The sequence below is a fragment of the Argiope bruennichi genome, chromosome X1, assembly GCF_947563725.1.
Source record: "Argiope bruennichi chromosome X1, qqArgBrue1.1, whole genome shotgun sequence".
Classification (NCBI taxonomy): domain Eukaryota; kingdom Metazoa; phylum Arthropoda; class Arachnida; order Araneae; family Araneidae; genus Argiope; species Argiope bruennichi.
Window position 1 is genome coordinate 9,172,374 of NC_079162.1, and position 20,019 is coordinate 9,192,392.

The window sequence follows — 20,019 nt, forward strand, 5'->3', positions numbered from 1 at the left end:
TCCGACATTTAAGTTATTTATCTTTAAAATATTTTGCAGAATATGAACAATATCTTGACCAACAAGTTAAGAAAAACGTTAATTGTAGCAGTTCTAATAATCTTTTTTGATCTTTTGGATACAAACGAACAAGGCTTTATGTCTAAAAGCCCCGTTTTTTGATTCCCATTAGTGAGTACCGAATAAATAAATATCAAAAGTATATTTATTAGATAAAAATCAAAAGTTAAAGCTACATTAAATCTCTCATAAACATATTTCTCTTATAAAAGTTTAGTCAGTCAGTATATAACAAAATACAAAATAAATGATAAAATGTAAGCAGCTGACTAAATACTTGTATTATATATATAAATTTGTTTTTCCCATGCTTTCTTACTTTTTACTTAGATACTCTATGCCATTTCATTCTTTAACTGTTTCCTCACGGCTTGTATTTTATCTAAATTCATTCATGTCGAGGTAAGATTAAGGCGCTAAAAGTTTTTTAACTATAGAAGTAAAATTCACGTAAGGGTAAGTTTAAAGTGCTAAAGACTCTTAAAGTGCTAAAGATCCTGTGAATTGAAGTAAAAACTTAACAGAATATCTTACGAATTTATGAGTCCTCCGGAATGCCAAATAGTAAAACCACCCAACTGATTGTGGTTCTACTGTTTAGCATTCCAAAGGACCTAAGTGTAAGTCAACCGGCAAGCAGTCCTTGGTTTTCTTCGTTGGCATGTGGTTTTCTTTGGTGCTGCTTTCTTACCAGGTCATTTGATTCACGGCAAACCATTTGTTTTCGCGTGGCTTTCACTTCAGCAGTTTGGGTCTTGCATATATGATTAAATACGAAATAAACGATAGCATATTCGAACGAAGTCTTAAAGAAAGTTAAATCAAAGATTGAAGTATCCAAAGCGTTCTTATTAAAGTTTAAAATTCGGCAAAAAATTTATTTGGAAAAAATCCTATTTAAAATGAATTATGAATTTATAAAGGAGTCATGGCTAATATTGAATGGATCCTGAAACGATACTTTTATTTCTTCAACTAAATTCCATATTGGAAATGCAGACTTCCATAATTGCTCAATAAAAAGAAGAATTTGTAATCCAACGTATTTATCTAATTATTTATTCTTTAAAAGATTCAAATTGGATGTATCTTGCAATGTATTAAATAGTGTTGTCATTTTCTACCCATTTCGATACTGAAATGATAGATTAAGAATATATTTTTTCAATGACAGTCAAAGGAATGATTTCAACTGGAAAATAACTTTCTATCTCCATGTGTATTGTTTTGTGAGAATATTTGTTAAATTTTGGTATGAAATGATTTCGAAATTGCCTATAAGATGAAGAAGTATCTGCCGAAATAAGGGTTGTTTCAAATATCCGGTATGAGTAAAAAAGCATACGATATGGCAGCATCGAATCCGTTTTATTGCTCTTCCAATTCCAAATATTTTCGCTTTCTGACTACCCTTCATCGATTTTATAGAATTTTCACAAGCTCTGGGTTGACGAAAATTTTCAAGGATGAAGACAATATACAGATTTTGTCAGAAATAAAATCTTTGAGCTGGCATCTTCAAGGAAGATAAAATAGCTCATTAGTTTATTCAAATGTTAATTTTTTTAGACACGAGGTAATCTTGATACGATACTTTAAAAGAGTGAAAATGATGTTGTTCTCAAATAGAGGTATATATCTTGGAAACTATTTAATAGAATTGTATCAAATTTTGTGCATATACCTTAAATCGATCGCAAAATCGATTCATTACAAGATTTAAATTTGGGCAGTTTTTCTGAAATAATCTTAATAGATGATTAAAAAAAATATGTAAATTATTGTTAAAAACTGTCAATTATAAAAAATTTCAGTTGCGATTTTTATTGTTTTGTACCAGAATTGTTTATTGTTTTGATACAGAACGATAATTATTAATTGAAATTCTTTATTTAGCAAGAAATATCGAAAAAAGCAATGGATGACATATCGAATTCCCCATAGTTTAGTTGAGAATCCTTATAAGTAAAACTGCCTATAACTAAACTTTCAGGAACAGTCTCATTATTTATGAGCAATCATGTGATCAGTTATACAGCAAAACTGAATTTTCAGAAGTATATGAATTGACTGCTAATGAGAAATTCTATGATCAAATACATCACAAACATCTTAAAAGTAAATGAATTTTTACTTTGTATCCTATCTAAGAGCACTAGAAACGAAGGAATGACTATTGTGAAATCAATTATATTTTTACAAATTCGAATGTGTCAAATAGCAATATGTTTGTGCGTATAGCGTACTAAAAAGATCTTAAATTGACCGAAGTATTTATTTGAATAAACTATGGCCTGAGGAAAATGTAATCTTTTATTTTTGAAATGAATTGATATTTTCACCTCATATCTACACTATATGAAGTTAAAACATCTACAAGTTCTACAAGTTGAAATAAATTTCACTCTTCTTTTAGTCTATAGAAACGTTTTGGTTGAATATAAAACTACATAATTAAAAAAAAGGATTAAAAAAATGAGAAAATTAAATTCTAATTCACAGTTGTCAATTTTTTATTGTCTTTTACCCTTTTAACTTTATTTAAATCTCTAAGACGTTTAAAAAATGAATCAATTTTTCGATTAGAACATAATTCTTGAATAAACTTTGCTGTGAAAAAGGTATAATCAACAATAGAATCTTAAATGCAACGATTTTTGACATTTTCAAGTGAATACTTTTGGAGTATGAGAGGAAGATATTCGGTTTCATAAAGTACGACGAATCTCTCTACTATTAACAGTTTTCATTACAAGATTAAAATTCTTATTATAATATGACTAGCGAAAGCAATTGACTTCTTGACTTAAATTTCTATTCTGGATTTTTTTTCAAGTGTTTTCAAAGATCAGGTATTTTTGTAAAGAAATAAAATACTTTATATTTCATTTTTAAAAAGATTTTGGAATAAAAACTATTTTTTTTAAAGTATAATTTTTTCATTTAAAGCTTTTTATTTATTTTTTATTTTCGATTGAGATTAATAAATCCTTTATGAACCCAATAACCATATTTAGGACGCTGCAATTAATTGTGGATAATATATTTTGAATCATATGTTTGTGCTGGATTCCTCTATACATTTGTATTAAAAAAATATTTTTATTTGAAAGAGGTTCTAAACGATTTAACATTTAATTCATAAGAGTTTCAAAATACGTTAAGCGGAGGCGTTAAACGTTATAATAAGTTGTATCCTTTTTTTATTTGTAGATATCCTTGCCATCCCTTTTATTTTTTTTTATTTAGCTCAAACGTTGATTAACTTAGATTTGTAAATCTAATTACCTTTTCAACACAGTCGTCAAATAAGAAAAAAAAAATCGTTCCTTAAGAGACAAAAGGCGTGAAACAAGTTCTACGAAACAAACACTACCCAATTAGGAAGAAGAAATAAAGCATCAAGACAGCGAGAGGAAGAGTGAAAGTCAAGTCTTGTAACAAGGAAAGTCAAGTCTTGTTACGAAAAATTTTATTCTCCCAATTGAAGGCTAACGGTAACCAGTTCACAAATAGTATTTTCTCACAATTTATTGGAAGGGTTCAAAAATTCGGTTAGTTGAGAAGAAAGAACCAGACGGGAATCATGGAAACTTATTGCATCGTTTAGAAAACAACAATTTTTTATGTTGAAAGCCATTTCTGCGCCCTTGAAGCAGCATGGAATCCAATTGGCAACATTCATATAATGTAGGGCAATTTCGATTTGCCATTTTGTTTAATTTTTTTGATTTAAGCGAGATTTCCCTTGACTCTTTGTCTACTTTATTCTTAATAAGCACATTTTGTCGTCAAGATTAATAGATTTTAGCACAAAACAAATGCTTCATTAAATGTCAACCTCACCGCAATTTTCTGTGTTAATCAAGAATGTAAGAAATTGAATATAACTATTTAGTTTTTCGTTCAGAGTCGTTAGATATGAAGAAAAATTTTCCGATTTTGTTTTCAAACCTTTGAAATGAAACATTTGGAACCATTTTTTAAAAAAATCTTTGTACTAACATATCGGAAAATTGAAGTTCTCAACTAAAGCATAGTGCAGATATTTCAAGATTAAAAAGCACTCTGGCGCACATATCGACGATGGAGAAAACTAATTTGAGAGGGGGAAATAACCAATGTTTGTCAATTTGATTTAAGAATTTAATTTTGCTTTTTCTAATAATGTATAAAATTTTTTTCATACATTTTTTTTCAAGATCAGGTAAAATTTAGTTTTTATTGAAAATTGCACTCTTTAATATTTGAATTTTTTTTTTTTCGATTTTAGAAGTTTATGTCTTCAGAAAAAAATCAGATCAAATTTATCAGAATAAATTTTATCTATAGAAATTATTAAAATTATTTTAATTAGATTAATATAAAAAGTATTACTGTATATATCTGTTTGAAAAATTGATACATCATTTGAATTTGATCTTATTTATTGATTTATAAAGATTATATTGCATGAAATACTGTGTACCAATCTGAGCTTTTATTCGTTCAATTTCAGGAATATCCAGTTTATGGAAAATGAAACTAAACATTTTCTATGAAAGTATTGCACCTACGTATAAAATATTATTTACGAATTTTGTATCCGCGAATCAAATGTTAATGAAATATTACTTCGACAGGTGTACTTTAAATAATTTCTTTTGTTTGTTTACGATATGCTTGTTTCATTTGGAGCACATTTTGAAAAAAATGAGTCATTATGTGGCGTAATTATTTGCTCATTATTATTAGGATATGATTTTTCTTTTTTTAAAGAATTCGGATTTGATTTATGCAGAGCATTTTTTATCTTTTTTGCAAATTTTACTTATAGATATTAAAAAGAATTTGCTTCAAGTAAAATTTTCATAAGAAAGTCTATTAAGAATATTTCTGTTCATTTAAAAAGTTTTGTAGTGAAAAGCATGAATCAAATTACTATAGTTCCTGACAAAAATTGGCAAAATATTATATTTTTCAAGCACGGTTATACTGATTTAAACATTAAAAAACTGGAAACACATAAATAAAGCTTGCGGGTAAAAATTACCACTCGTATGTTTTTCTAAATGTTAACGCTTACTATAAATTTAAAATATGTAGTCATATTAAAGAAAAATTTAATACATTTGAGAAATGTCTTTTATATTTAAATTAAATAATTTTTGACTTAATATGCTAGTGGTTTAAGATACGATTTCAGTCAGAGAGACAATGACATCACTCCGGTATTTGTTTTGTCACTAATCTTGAATTTAGTTTATCACTAGTATTCCGCAATGACTTTGAAAACTCGTGTCATGACTTTAAACAATCGATTGAATCATACATATTATTGTCTTCGAAAAATTTAAAACAAACCGTGCACAAGGGAATTCCGGATGAAATTTTAATAAACGTATAATAAATCATCGTTTTATTCTCATGCTGCAATTTACAACCTATAATTCTTTTTATTATAATTAGCACTGTCAAATAAATTTATATTTTTATATGAAATATATGTTTGAGATCTCTGGAAATGTACTGATACAATTTTAACACCACCTACAAAAAGCTGTAGCTTATTCAAAAAAAAAAGCATAAAACGTTCGAGTAAGTGAGTTATTCTAAATATGCTTGTAAACTTAGTGTAGTTTTATAACATAATAGTTTAACTTACAAATTTTATATTCTAAGGAAAATGACAACATTAAACTACAGACGAAAAATTGAAAATTATGAACAGAAATTCAATTTATCACTTAACATTAATTAATTCCATTTAAATTTTTTTAAATTCCATATTCTTCAAAATTATGTCTTCCTATCGACCTTAAATAACTGCATAAATAATGCAGAATATTTAAAATTAATAATGATGCGGCTGTCTCAGCAATCCAATCGAGTTTCTCACAATTCTCTGGACTAATGTGTTCTCATCTCAATATTAGATCCCTGAATGACAGTAGACTATACAACAAATATTTTCCTTTCAAAAGAATTCGAACAATTTCCCACACGTTCATTAACAACTAAGATTTTAGAAATTTGGAAGCGAAATGGTTCCGCAAACATTTTGAAATGTGTACTATTTAAATGTTAATAAAAATATAAATATAATTCAAATTATTTTCGAAAAGAGCACTCATAATATGTCCAAGACAAAATGTAATTTAGACTGAGTTTCCTTCACTTATTTTAGTTTATAATTCAATAAGTACAATATAGATAGAGATTTTTAAGGAATCATCCGAAAGTAATTAAAATAAAAAAAACCTGGACCATTTTGTATATTAATTGCTTTTCATTAAACTGGTGCTTTTGATTTATAGAAAAACTTAATTGAAAGCACACTTATTATCAAAATCCTTCGTATTATCGGAAATAAATTTATTACAAGTTTATATTTATAAGAGTTCTGCTTGTATGTTTTTTACTAAGAAAATAATTGAAAACAGATATGACTAAAAAAATATATTTGTTTATTCTACTTCGAATAGTTTTAATTTATGTTTAAAATGAAGAATTACGAAGAATGCATATATATATATATATATATATATATATATATATATATATATATATATATATATATATATATAAAGCATTTTAAAAACTATTAATAATGAATAAATTAATTCTCATTTAGCATGATTCAAATGATGATTTAAGTTTGCAATTCCCTGTGAATATTCCTCACGAACAAAGATAAACGTCCCAGCTCAGTATAAAGCAATGTATAATTAGTTATATGCTTTGCGAATAACATCTGTCTTGCTACTGTAAAATCAGGTCAATTAAAAATTACATTTGTGTATAATATAAATTTATTTGCAATCATTAGATAAATTGTATAATGGAAAAAAAATTATTTTCCAACTATACAACATTTATCAGATCAATCAGAATTAATTTAATTTCATTAATTATTGTAATATTTCAGCAAAATAATTATTTTATCCTATTTTTATATTTTATCTGAGTTGCTTTGTTTGTTTTAATTATTTTATTGATAGTAATTAGGTTACTATGTTAATTATAAAGCTTTAACTTCAAATGATTGTAAACAAAATCAAAAAATTTCCTTTTATCTTTTAAAAGGAAAACAGGGTTGACATAGCTACGGTTTTTGGCTGACTTTTAAATTTTAAGAGATAACAACTTTACTTCTTACGTTCTCTATAACTTTGCTTATTGCGATTAACACAGTCTTTTGAATAAAAATTAAACGTCATGAAAGGTAGTTTTATATTAAAACATATTCTTAAATAAAAAAAACATTTATTAAACTAAAGGTCTTAACAAAAAATCATTATTTACGGGAAATATCATTCAAATCAAGAAAATAAAATTTAGAAGAAAAGCTAAATCGCCGCATTTTTGGATTTTGGGAAGTGGATACCATGATCTCACAAAAACATTTTCAATAAAAGAAGTCGATTAATTTGCATGTATTTTGATTGTTTAACGTGATACATACATTAAAAAAAAAACTAAATAAAGCAAAATTTCTACACCAATGTTACGCTGAAACCAAAGCAGATTAAATTCCTTAAATACAACAATAATTGACGATAATTCGAATTGAAATCAATTTTACTGGAGCTGATACTTATCTGTATGGAAACTAGGGGCTATTTGTAACAAGGGTAAATTGTAACACGCGCGCTACGCGGTGGTTGTTAAAATTTTTATGTGAGATAGGGCGTAAAAAACATACGAAGCATAGTACCTCTTAACACCTAATTAGATGACACATCCCATGTTGGACATTTATTGTTATTTTGATTCTTATAATAATATAAAGAGCATTTGAGATATTAAAGCGCTTTTAAGTGATTTTTGCACTTTTAAATTCTTAATTCTGTCCCTTCATTGCAGACATAAAACCGAAAATCCAATAATTTGATGCGCGTGTAAAACATGTCATTGTATGCGAAGAGGTTAATCAGAATTTTTGCTAAACACGATTTTTATCGTGTCATATTAGCAATCAGTGCTCAACTGAAATAAGTATTGAGAAACACATCCTCCGTTTTATCTAGTAATTGGAGAAAAATATATTTTGTAAATTTTGATTTAAGATAAAATAGTTCATTCTTTTAAAAATTGTTTTTTTTTTACTTTTTTTTAACTTTTTTTATGCACTAAGTATTTAAAAATTACTTTAATTTTCTTTACTGATTGCAATATTTTTTATAAGTTAGCAAAAACGTGCGAAAATATACTATAATGCAACTCAATTTCAACAATAAAAACTTAAATTTAAATGGCTTTTATAAAATTCCTAACTTATCCACCTTATAAAGAAGCAATGAAAAAAGAATATTACTACACACTTAATAAGAAATGAAAACAAAAGGAAAGTATTAGGAAAAGGAAAAAAAAAAAGAAAAATTAAAGAAAAAAAAATCCGTAAGAAAGAAAATCGACTAAGAAGAAGATTCTAAAGTAGCATTCATATTCTGAAAAAAAAATCGTCTTGTTCACAGAGTTGCTTGCAGTAATTGGGATACTATATTATTTTATAGCATATTGTGCAAATAGGTCATGTAATTTACAGCAGCGATCAAATGACGGGGATGACTCCTAGATAGACGCCCTTTCATTCCTCTTTCACGCTGTACCGGAGGAAGGAGAGGTTCAGTCCTGAAATATTTAGTGTATCATAATCTCTTTTGCACAGCAGTTTTTCAGTGAATCGGGGTTCAAATCAAGAACACTCCGACCCTGAGGTAAAGGCACTATAAACAGGAAATTGAGGCCCACAAATCAGATGAAGAAAAATATGTCCGGTGCATGATTTGCAAAAAAAAAAAAAAAAAAAAAAGGGTACAAAGTGCCTGCGATAGGAAGCAGTCTTTAAATTGCTTGGGTTTACAGTAAGTAATTTTGATGCAGACTGACTTTATGTTGATTGACTGAAGAATTCTATCGTTATTTTACTGTAAACTACTTGATATCATGTATTCTTATTTTGCAAATGACAGCAATTAACAAATGCTTATGTATTTTAATCAATACAAAATAGTAACAATAAAATAATTTTAAACGTTGCTTTTATTGTTACACTTATCCCACGTCCATTACAATTTACCCCACATCTGTTACAACTTACCCCATATCCAGGGTAAACTGTAACAGCCAGCAAGTTTTGAAAAAAATATTTAGGGCGTTAAAATCAACAAAAAATTTTAAATGCTTTTTTATGCATTTTATGAATGTATAGTTAAATTGCAATCCAGAAAAATTAAGTAATAGTTATTATAAAGAAATTGCAAATACATTAAAGTATGAGCATTTTTGCAAAAATGGTTCCAGTCTCCTCTACCTTCAATAATTTAATAATAAGATCTGATGTTAATTAGAATGATTTTTCATTATATTTCTTATGAATCAAGATAATTTATGATATATATGGATATAATTTTAGAGAGTCAATTCAGAGTCACATGTGAGTATCGAAATCACATGAGAAATGTGACTAGGTAATGTATGATGTAAAATGTCTATTAACTTTTGTCACTAGAGATTTTACTGTAACTGCAAATTATCATATGTTGTATTGTGACGTTTGTCTTTTGTCCTGAGCAATATTCACAGGGAATCTATCTATATATATATATAAAGGGTGTCTCAAAAACCTTGACAACGGCTTTTATTCCTTAAATATTGATCATAGACATATACTGTAAGTTACAAAATTGTGTAAAAAAAAGGTGCAAAATGTTATGAAATCGATAAAAATTTTCAGGGCATTAAACTTTAAAAAATGCAAAATTTAAATTTTTATACGTACCCCGTACAAAAAAAAAATCCCAGTGAGTAAAATGTACCCCGTACATTAATAAGGTCATGTACAAAATTTCAGAATTTTATCTCGAAAACTCTCAAAGATATGTTAAAACAAAGTTGGTAAAGGGTCAATCACAAATTAAAATGCAAATGTTTACAACTTCAGTGCAGATGACGCGACGCAGGAATGCATCATAAGGAAATAAAATATGCTTCATATTTTTAGTTTTAAATGTAAATTTTAAAATCTATGCTTCCTGAAAAATACTTTAAAATTTTATGTCATGAATTACAGAATATAACTTAACACAGTTAATGAACTTGTAAAAAAAATTATGTACTCTTTATTTATGTAATCTTTCCTTTAAGTTATTATTTCTACAAATTTTTAATACTTTTGAACCAATAAATAGCAAAATTATTATTTATTTATTCAATCATTACTTTGTTTGTTAATTTGTGTACGACCCCTAAAACACGAACATCTGGCATGATTTTCCTTCTTTGCGAACTCATATCCAGGAATCAATCGAAAAGTGGTTCAAGTCAGCATTTATGTAGTTTCATATCTTTGAGACTTTTTGTGATAAATTGCTGAAATTTTGTACATGACATTTTGTACATTAGAGGATGGGGCACATTTTACTCACTGGGAACTTTTTTGTACGGGATACGTATAAAAATTTAAATTTTGTATTTTTTGAAGTTTAATCCCCTGAAAATTTTAATCGATTTCATAACATTTTACACCCTTTTTTACGCAACTTTGTAATTTACAGTATATGTCTATAATCAATATTTAAGGAATAAAAGCCGCGGTCAAGTTTTTTGGGACACCCTGTATATATACAGGGTGACTATAATTAAAGTTACGATTTCAAAAATCGATAATTTTAGAACTACTGATCAGAATGACTTGAAATTTTATCAGAACAATCGTGGAATTTTTTCGCCGAAGGAAAAAAAAAAAAAAATACTTCCAAAATGTGCCGATAGATAGCGCTTTCAAGGTTCACATTGTCTGGAGATATTCGAATTACTTATACGTGATAACCGCACCGCAAACATAGCCGCCATTAAAATACAGAGCAACAGCTCTTTGCCTGAAAGCTTCATGACTCTGACTATGAAGGATCGTACTCTGCTCATGAAGCTTTTTTATAAGAACGATGACTGTGCATTTATAGCTATCAGGAAGTTTCTGACATTAAAATACATAAAATCATGTCCAATAACCACAAATGGTCTGTGAAAAGTAATTGCTAAATTCAAAGAAACGGAGTAGAGGAAGAAAAGCAGTTTCGGCTGCAGCAGTGGAAGATGTGGCTACAGCATTACACGATCAGACTAATAGTGATGCTAGAATCAGCAGCGCACGAGAAGTTGGCCGAATGCTGGATACGCTGATCAGCATGGTGCATAAAGTCGTACGGAACATCATGCGCTGATACCCGTACAAGGTAACTCGTGCAGCAGTTGCTACTTGCTGACCTGGGAGCACGTGAATCTTTTGCACTACGATTTTTTGTCCGGATGGAAGAGGACAATGGATGACCATGGAGCATTCTGTGGTCTGACGACGCTGACTTCCATTTGTACGGTTCTGTAAATACGCAAAACTGCAGGATATGGGCGACCGGAAATCCGCTCCAGCTACAGTCATTACGTCTGAAAAGGTTATTGTGTGGTACGGAATAACAACAGCGTTCTTCGAGGAGATCACACCTGCTTGTCCCGTTACCTGCACCGTTACTGGCAAGCGGTATGAAACACTTTTGCGTAAGTGTGTGGATCGCACAATATTCATGCAAGATGACCCTCCTCCGCGCATTGCTTCATCTGTGAAGCAGCTGCTGAGTGCGACTCAAACGCACTGTAAACCTGAAGAATGTTGTTTACAGTGGACGGATTGAGAATTTAGCAGACTTGAAGGCAAGCATCATACACCACATCCATTGTATCAGTACAAATACCCTCCAATCTGTTGTGGAGCATGGAGTTTGGAGCAAGGTATTTGTTCCATGAAGCTCTTTTTTTTTTTTTTTTTTTTTTTTTTTTTTATCATTATTACTGTTGTCGCTATAAACATGTATTCTTGTCTAATCGTTAATTAATTTTTAGTATAAACCCGGAACTCTATTGTTTACTTTGGGCTAACAATATTCCTGTATTTAACGAATCCATTTTTGGTCTTTTCATGACAGCGCTACCTATCGGTACATTTTGGAACTATTTTTTCATTCTCCAAACAAAATTCCTATTGCCTCATGATTGTTCTGCTAAAATATCAAATTATTCTGACTAGTAGTTTTAAAGTGATCGATTTTTGAAAAATCTCTAAAAATGCAAGTAAAGCTTGTAAATGTGAATTTGTTAAAAATTTGTTTCCCATAAGTCGAAGCTTTAATATGAGGGACGTTAAGTAAATCCCTGTATATAAAAACTCAGGCACCTCTATAATAACACAAAATTTAGTTTATTATCTTCATGTGCAGTTTTTATGGTAAAAATTTTTATATTCATCTTTTGAATTCAGTTATGAAACTATGTGATTTATCTTCAATATGAATTAAATTTCATCCTTTAAAAGTTTTTGAGTATTTTTTTTCTAAAAGGAATTTCTTTACATTATATTTTTGAATAGCTGATATATTTGCATAAATTATTGCAATATTGACAGTTCTTTTAGCACACCACATCACTTGATTGCATGCCCTTGGAAACTCTTGAAAATGAATCAATTCTTTCTTTCAGTTTTATGCATAGTTAAATAACTACATTTAAAAAAAATCCAAAAGATATGAAAAGAATTAAAAAAATAGTTATAGAGTGGATTAGAGTATTACTGTTACCATATTTCAAAATGGCATTAAAGGCAAAATTTTGATTTTTAAGATGATATTAAAACATTGCTTTAAAAATAATTTGCCCCGAAATTATTGCAAAAAAGGACCAAATCTCGATTAGTTTCTAATATATAATTAAAATTTAACAGTCGGCGATATATTCTTTCCCTTCTCCTGAAGTGCAATGATTAGTTGCAATCGGCCCAGTCGTTTCGAAAATGTAGAAAGTATATATAGAGCCTCAATGACTCTGATTTATATTAAAATTTAGTTTTAAACAACAAGATTTCAATACAATATATGCCCTGCTGTTTTTCAGCTTTTTAAAAATCTTTATCGACGGTTAATGGTATTAGATTACGTCGAACACTTTCTAAAAAAAGATTTCTTTTGTTTAAGTGCAATGCTGGAGGGTAATATAATGCACTACTCTAATAGGAAGAGAAGCCCAGTGGAAATCCTACCGGACGAAAGTGGAACATTAATAAATCAATCGTTGTACTAGAAATTTAATAAATTTTGGATTATTTATTAAGTTACTGCAGTATAATGAGGTACTTTTCCTACTTGCGAAATATGTATTTATAGCTATGAATAGGAATTTCAGTTAAACTTTAAAAAATTCGTGCAGATAATTTGACCCTAATATTCTATTACAATGTTTTCCTTCAAAAAAGGAAATTTTTAAGCTAAAGAATTTTATTGTATTAAGAAATATACGAAATATATGAAGTCAATGAGTTGTTTAAAAATTACTTCCGTAAGCGGAAGGTTTATTGATTTTTTGATTAAACTAAAAGAAAATGTATTGTTATGTAATGTAAAAATTTGTCTATAAGTTGGAACAAAGTTAGAACATACCTCCGTGTTTCAAATACGCATGAAACTGTTGGTGTTATTGAAATAATTTTTGAATGCCAGTTACAATAAAACAATGAAATGGTTTATTGTTTATTGGGTCATCAGCTTAAAATTAGGACTTTGAATGTCATACCCGGAAAAAATTACCCGGGTTTTTGAATTGCTTTCATATGATTTTTCTTAATTTGGGTCGAAATCAGTATTACAGATTTTGAATAAATTAAAACAAAAGGAGTTATTGAATTTTCAATTTTGATTAATTGGAAATCCAAAAATTAAGAACGCTTACATTTTTACGTTTTGATTAATGTCAATAAATTATTTAAATTTTGATTAAATAAAATTCTAAAAAATTTTATAATTTGTATGAATGTAAATTGTTTTTTAAGAAAAGATAAAGATATTACATAATATACATTAGCATATTTTTCTGGTATTCCACTTTCTCATTGCTACTGGGGATTTTAAGATAGTAATGAATTTTAAAAAATGGTTGTCAAATCGTCTTTTCGATGAGTATTTTAAAGTAGTGTTTCTGGCTGTAGAAAGAGGAAATCTTCCCTTGTTTTTCAATTGAAGGGTGCCAAAAATATTTGATTATTCTTTCAACATCATGCATGTGCTGATGAAAGTGAACTTATCAATAAGGTCATCAAAGCTCAACATGGGACTGTGACATGCTAAGTGATACTGTTTCCTTCTTTAGACCATCCTCCACATCCATTTCCACTGCAGATATGAGTATGAGTTTCATGCATGCGCAATCTGATGTCGCAGGTTAAACATCATCCCGTTGATGTAGAGTATAAGTTTGAAAAATAGATAGCAGATCAGATTCCATCCTCAAGATCTGATCTATTTCGAAAGAAAGACGTCGCCGAGTTGCTTGATAATGAGGCGTTGATAAAATTAATTAAACTGCATATCATATTAGCTCTTCTACTATAGATTTGCTCTACTTATGCTTTTTATTCTCAACCAGCATGATAGCGTACTTAGAAAGGTATCGTAAGGAATTGCCTGTATTTCAGTTGTCTAAAGATTTTTTTAATGTTAAAATTAGGTTTCAAGATTTGAAAGAATATCATATTCATTCTGTCATTATCACATAAAAGTTAATTATTCCATTTTTTCAAATTACCTTGCATTGACCATGTCATCAAGAAAATTATTTTCTTACAGTTACACTTCTTTTAATTGCTTACTTCATTATAAAAACTAGTTAAATAGATTGAAATTTTATAAAAGTTATTTGTTTGCATAATAATGGCAGTTTTGATATGATATCGCATACATTTTTTATGTTCAATTTAAAGCAATAAATAAAAGTTAGAAAAGGAAAATGGTAACTTACTTGAAATTTGAAGGAAGGGGCAAAAAAACATAACAAAGCAACACGCAGTTTCCTCACCTACTGCTTCAGTTAATCCTCTCATTCAACAGAAATAAAGCGAATATGTACTTACCTCAGTTTTTCTTTTCGGAAAATTTTGCTAATACATTAACATATGCCATTTTATTCACAATATTGAAAGAGATTCAAAGAAAGGCTTCTTACTTATTTGAATTCTTATTTTTTACTAAAAGACAATACAAAAGTATTTAGAGAAAGAAAGACTCGCCTTCGAAATATTCTTGGATACAAATGAACCAAATTCTGAAACTGAGAATAATTTTTCAGACTTGCATCATTTACGTGTTTAGATCAAATGTGCTTACCTCCGTAATTCGGTCTGACCCGCTTGTCATAGCCCTGGTCAAAGAATGCGTTGAGAATTTTGGTGATGTTGACTCTGTCATCCCTGAAAATAAGAATGGATTTCAGAAAAATCGACAACAACATCAAGGGAATTTGTCATTTGCATTTTTCTCAGTCAAAAAGGATTTTATTGAAAAATCATACTTATCCGAATTCCCGTTTTTATCATCGGACTCGACATTGAAAAATGGATTAAACCGTGAAAAGAAATTTTAGACTAAGCTGTTTGCAACAATTATATAAACTGACAATTTCATCATTTTTATTTTTATTTCTTGCATTATATGATTTCAGTTATAAGCTGTTTATTTTGAGTTGAGCTTGATCTTCAAATGCACAATACATTTTAATAAATAAGAACCGAAAAGGACGATCAAAATGTGGTCATAAATCACAGTCTGAATAATCATTTGACTCATTAGAATAGATGGCAATTGAGCTGATAAATGATGCAAAGCAGTTGAAATGAATGATGAACCAACTGAAAATAGATATTTTGAAATATTTCAATGAATGCAATGTGCGGATCACACATTTTTCTACCGAAGAAAAAATATAAATGAAAACTGTTTGTATTTTGTACTTTAAACAATGTCATCTGATAATTGCTCAAGCATTAAAAAAGTAGAGAATTATTATGCTTTAAAATATCATACACAAACCTTCTAAAATTGTTAGAATTTTGAAGAATGCTTAATAGACATTTAAGCAAGAATTCTTATTTTTGAAAAATACTTTTTAGAGTGGAAACATTTATGGAAAACATTTTCTACAATTAATATTTACATAAAGTGATGAATCAAGTGACAATTATAAAATTATTAAAAAGTGTTTTTGAATAATTATGACGTAAATATGTGCTTCATATTTAGAGAAACGTCATTCAAACAAAATTTCCGCAATTAAGATGTGTCATTACTTATGAAAATTATTTGAATAACTTTAATTTTAATCATTCATTACGAAATAATGTTTTAAAACACATAAAACATTTTTATTACTTTCAAGTAATAGTAATTGCTATCCGATTAATATTGAAGTATTTTTACAATATCTAATTAAAAAATCCTTTGCCTTTTTTATTTATGTATTTTTACTCCTACAGAGCTAAAGAAAAAGAAGCAGGGATAGTGTGAATTTGATTGGTGATTTTTTTTTTTTTTTTTTTTGCAATAGAATTCTTCGAACTTTTCACTCGAGACAATTGCAATGATGTTCATGCAGATAGTCACATTGCAAACATTCCTTTGGGGATAATATAAAATGTTATTTAATACTTAAGCTATTAAACATTATTGTAATTGATGCTCAAACACAATCTTTTGCTATCAAAAGTTGATACCTTTGTGAGGATTTTGACACAAGTTGTTTAAATTAATTAATTGAATCTTTTGATTGGATTTTATCTACGTTGATGTTTGACGCCCCCACTGTTCGTCTGGAAACAGTATGTAATTCGTATTATAATTCCTATGTATTTCAATTTATTATAACATTTTTCACAAATGAGTCATATGTGTAATGGATGAAATCATTGATTTTTTGTCTGACTTGGAGAAAACTCTCTTGAGACACTCGCGAAATCTTTTATCACGAATTTGTATGCTTTTATGGTAATGAACTCAATTTGAATACAAAAATATATGATTTAGTAGTTTTATATTAAATACAATCAATTATACATTTGGAATTAAAATAACGGAACATTTTCTTTGAAAACAATTTTGCTTTCATTGAAACGTGCCGCAATATAACAACTAGATGAGCTTTTTATATTTTATATGGTGTAAAGGAAAAAATGTAAGGTAAAAGGTATGGTGTAAATTACCAATTATAATTTTATTAACCCAAGTAAAAATTAATTGATTTTAAAAAGTATGAAATAGTAATTTTGATATTGTTGCAACTCTCTTGTATTACTAATTTGCAGTTAGTTATTAATTAATCACAGAATTAACTTTTAATCATTAAAAATAAATTTAATGCACAGATCAGGTAATAAAAGGTTTTATTCCATGAAACACTTTTCTTCATTCACAATATAATTTTAAGTAATATCAATTATTAATATATTATCAGGTAACTGCAACATTGTCAAAGAAAATTATTAATTGGGCAACTGAGGGTTAAATTTTAATTGGATTTATTTCTGGGTAAGCATACAGTCTGGTGGAACTAAAAGATGTTTTGTGCCTGATGTTCAATCGACATCATACCCACAAGGAATACGTAACTATTCCCCCATTTAAGCATCTAACTGCACTTTGTTACATCATAATTTCAATTTTTCATTCCGCATATAAAACAATCAGTGGATTCTATCATAAAAATAATAAGGTTTTATTTATAGATTTCACGAAAAATGTATTGAAATGAAATTTCCAAGAATCTAAAAAATAAACAGTATCTTCACGAAGCACTTTTTAACAATTAAAGAAAACCACACGATATATTCAATCTGTAAAAGCCGAGGAAAGTTTGAATTTATATTACAAAAATGAAAAATACTTTTTGAAAATTATTCATAATATTTAAAAAAATGTTAAATTAAAATTTTAAAAAATTGTTCGTAATCAAATAATATCAATGAAAATCTAATTTTTTGGATTTTAAGATTGTGCAAAACTCCTTTTTCTGCAATTAATATTTTCAAATGTTATTGAAGAAAAACGCCGAAATTTGGCTTAATTAAAAATTTTATTTGAATATCAAAAGATCACTCCAGATGCATATTCTCAATCTGAAAAATATGCTTGTTTCAAATTTGTTAGCTTTCGGTTAGCCATTTGTCCTGTAGAACATCTAGTAAACAGATCTATATCCTATTTTTATCAGTAGTAATGAGACAAGATTAACTGTACCAATTCGTACCTTGAGAAAATTACTTTAACAAAAGTTTCATATTTTAATTTCTGGAATAAAAAAAAATTTATCATGGAAACGAACTGCAGTTCATTTCAACTAAAGGAGGCAATGCTTATAATGACGTTTATAAGTTAATTCCCAAGGAATTATTAAACTTTGCATCGTAAAAGCATAACTTTTTAAAATAAAAATAATTGGTGAATGGAACTCACAAGGACATAAATGTATTCAAGGGGGGGAGATGATAGCCTACTTATCATTTCCACGCTTTCAAACCAACCTCTTGTTATCACAAAATTACAGGAGTTTTAAGATTCCAAGCTGTAAAGTTTTCTCTGTTTAACACCGATGAAATTGTCATTTTTTTCAAGTCTTTGTCCTATAAATCCCTAATTTTCTAAGACGAAACTTTGTAAGGATCGAAACACGGTTATCATTTATATAACATTCACTTCACATTTGATATCGATTAGTCTGTACAACTCTTTGTGAAAGAAAAAGTAAGCAACCGTGTTGCTTCAAAGGAATGATGATTGTAATAAAAATCATGAATATTTGTATGTGGGTAGTTACCTTCAATAACCGAATCAAAAAGAAAAGTGATCAGTTCCACGGCCCATCTGATTTGAAAGAAGTATTCTGTTCTCCCAGCTTAATTCAATTATAACTGGATCAAAGAGCGATTAAAAACTTCTTTACCGAAAAGAAACTCTCAACTGTTTTATTTTTGCATTTGAAAATGACATCAACCGAAAATTGAGCCAATTTTCTATGCATATTAATCAAAATACGATCTAATGAAGTTCGCTGAAGATCAATTTCTGATGAAAAGCGAGGAAAAACGGAATAACCAAAAAACAAAAGAAATGGAAAGAAGAACGTTTCATTAAGACAAATCATTGATGACGAGGCATTTTTTATCTTTGTTGGGAATTGACCACCCATCAGCAGTTCTGAGTCAAGCTCAACCGAAAAGTGATGATGACAGAGGACATTGAAAATCCATCGAAATAATAAGCAATGGAGTCGTTCCAAGCTGACTCGAGATTTAATCACTGTGTCTCTCAAGAATATTTATCACTTTCAAACAGCTTTGGTTAAAGATCATGTTAAAAGTTTTAGAGAATTCTTTTTCCATAAATAAATAAGAAATTAGGTTCATTTATAAAATAATGATATTTGCAGGCTAAAATATTATCTGTAAATTGGGATTGAGTTATGCAATATGAAAGGTGAAAAAATCGCTTAAAACATTCTACAGGACTTAACTTTCGACTTAGAGCAACAAATTTGGCATATAGTTACCTATTGCAATTAGGTGCTTATCAAACAAGGGTTTTTCCAACTAAATTTTATTAGATATTTAATTGAAAATATGTAGTTTCCCCTGAATTATATCTGAAAATATTATGGCTCAAAATTATATTTTTATACCACTTTAAATATAGCTTTGCAGTCATGCTGATTGTATTCAGTACAATTATTTTCCAAATTTTTATGAAAAATATTTTAGTTGCATTTTAGAATATCTTTCATCGTTTTAGCTATCACAATTATACAGACGCTCGTTACGACGATAATAAATGCATTTTTTTTGTGTGTACGTTACCATTGCTTTACAATTAAGCTTAAATTTTAAAAATGAAATAAATGTATTTGAATCCAGCTCTAAACACCATCATATTTCGAATGAGAAGTTTGGGCCTTATCAGATTTAAATGAATTAGTATTTTAACTCTTTTTCTCAATAATAATGGGTCGTATTATTGCCCCTAATCTATTTAAATTTTTTTTAAAAAATTAGCATTTAAGGATGCCAATCTTCAAATGGAAGGTTCGAATAGCCATAAAATTCTTTTGTATACAAGC

The 20,019-nt window shown here is 28.4% G+C and overlaps 1 protein-coding gene across 5 annotated transcripts in view; it reads right to left on the reverse strand.

The window, feature by feature from the left end:
• Positions 1-20,019, reverse strand: part of LOC129958099 (gamma-aminobutyric acid receptor subunit beta-like) — a 234,984-nt gene that overhangs the window by 162,351 nt on the left and 52,614 nt on the right. For 4 of the 5 annotated variants that reach the window (XM_056070282.1, XM_056070287.1, XM_056070283.1 and 1 more), the window contains exon 2: positions 15,246-15,328. The exons of the other annotated variant lie outside the window; for it this stretch is intronic. In XM_056070282.1, the coding sequence (XP_055926257.1) occupies positions 15,246-15,328 (83 nt within the window). The remainder of the gene's footprint in view (positions 1-15,245; positions 15,329-20,019) is intronic. 5 annotated transcript variants of the gene reach the window in all.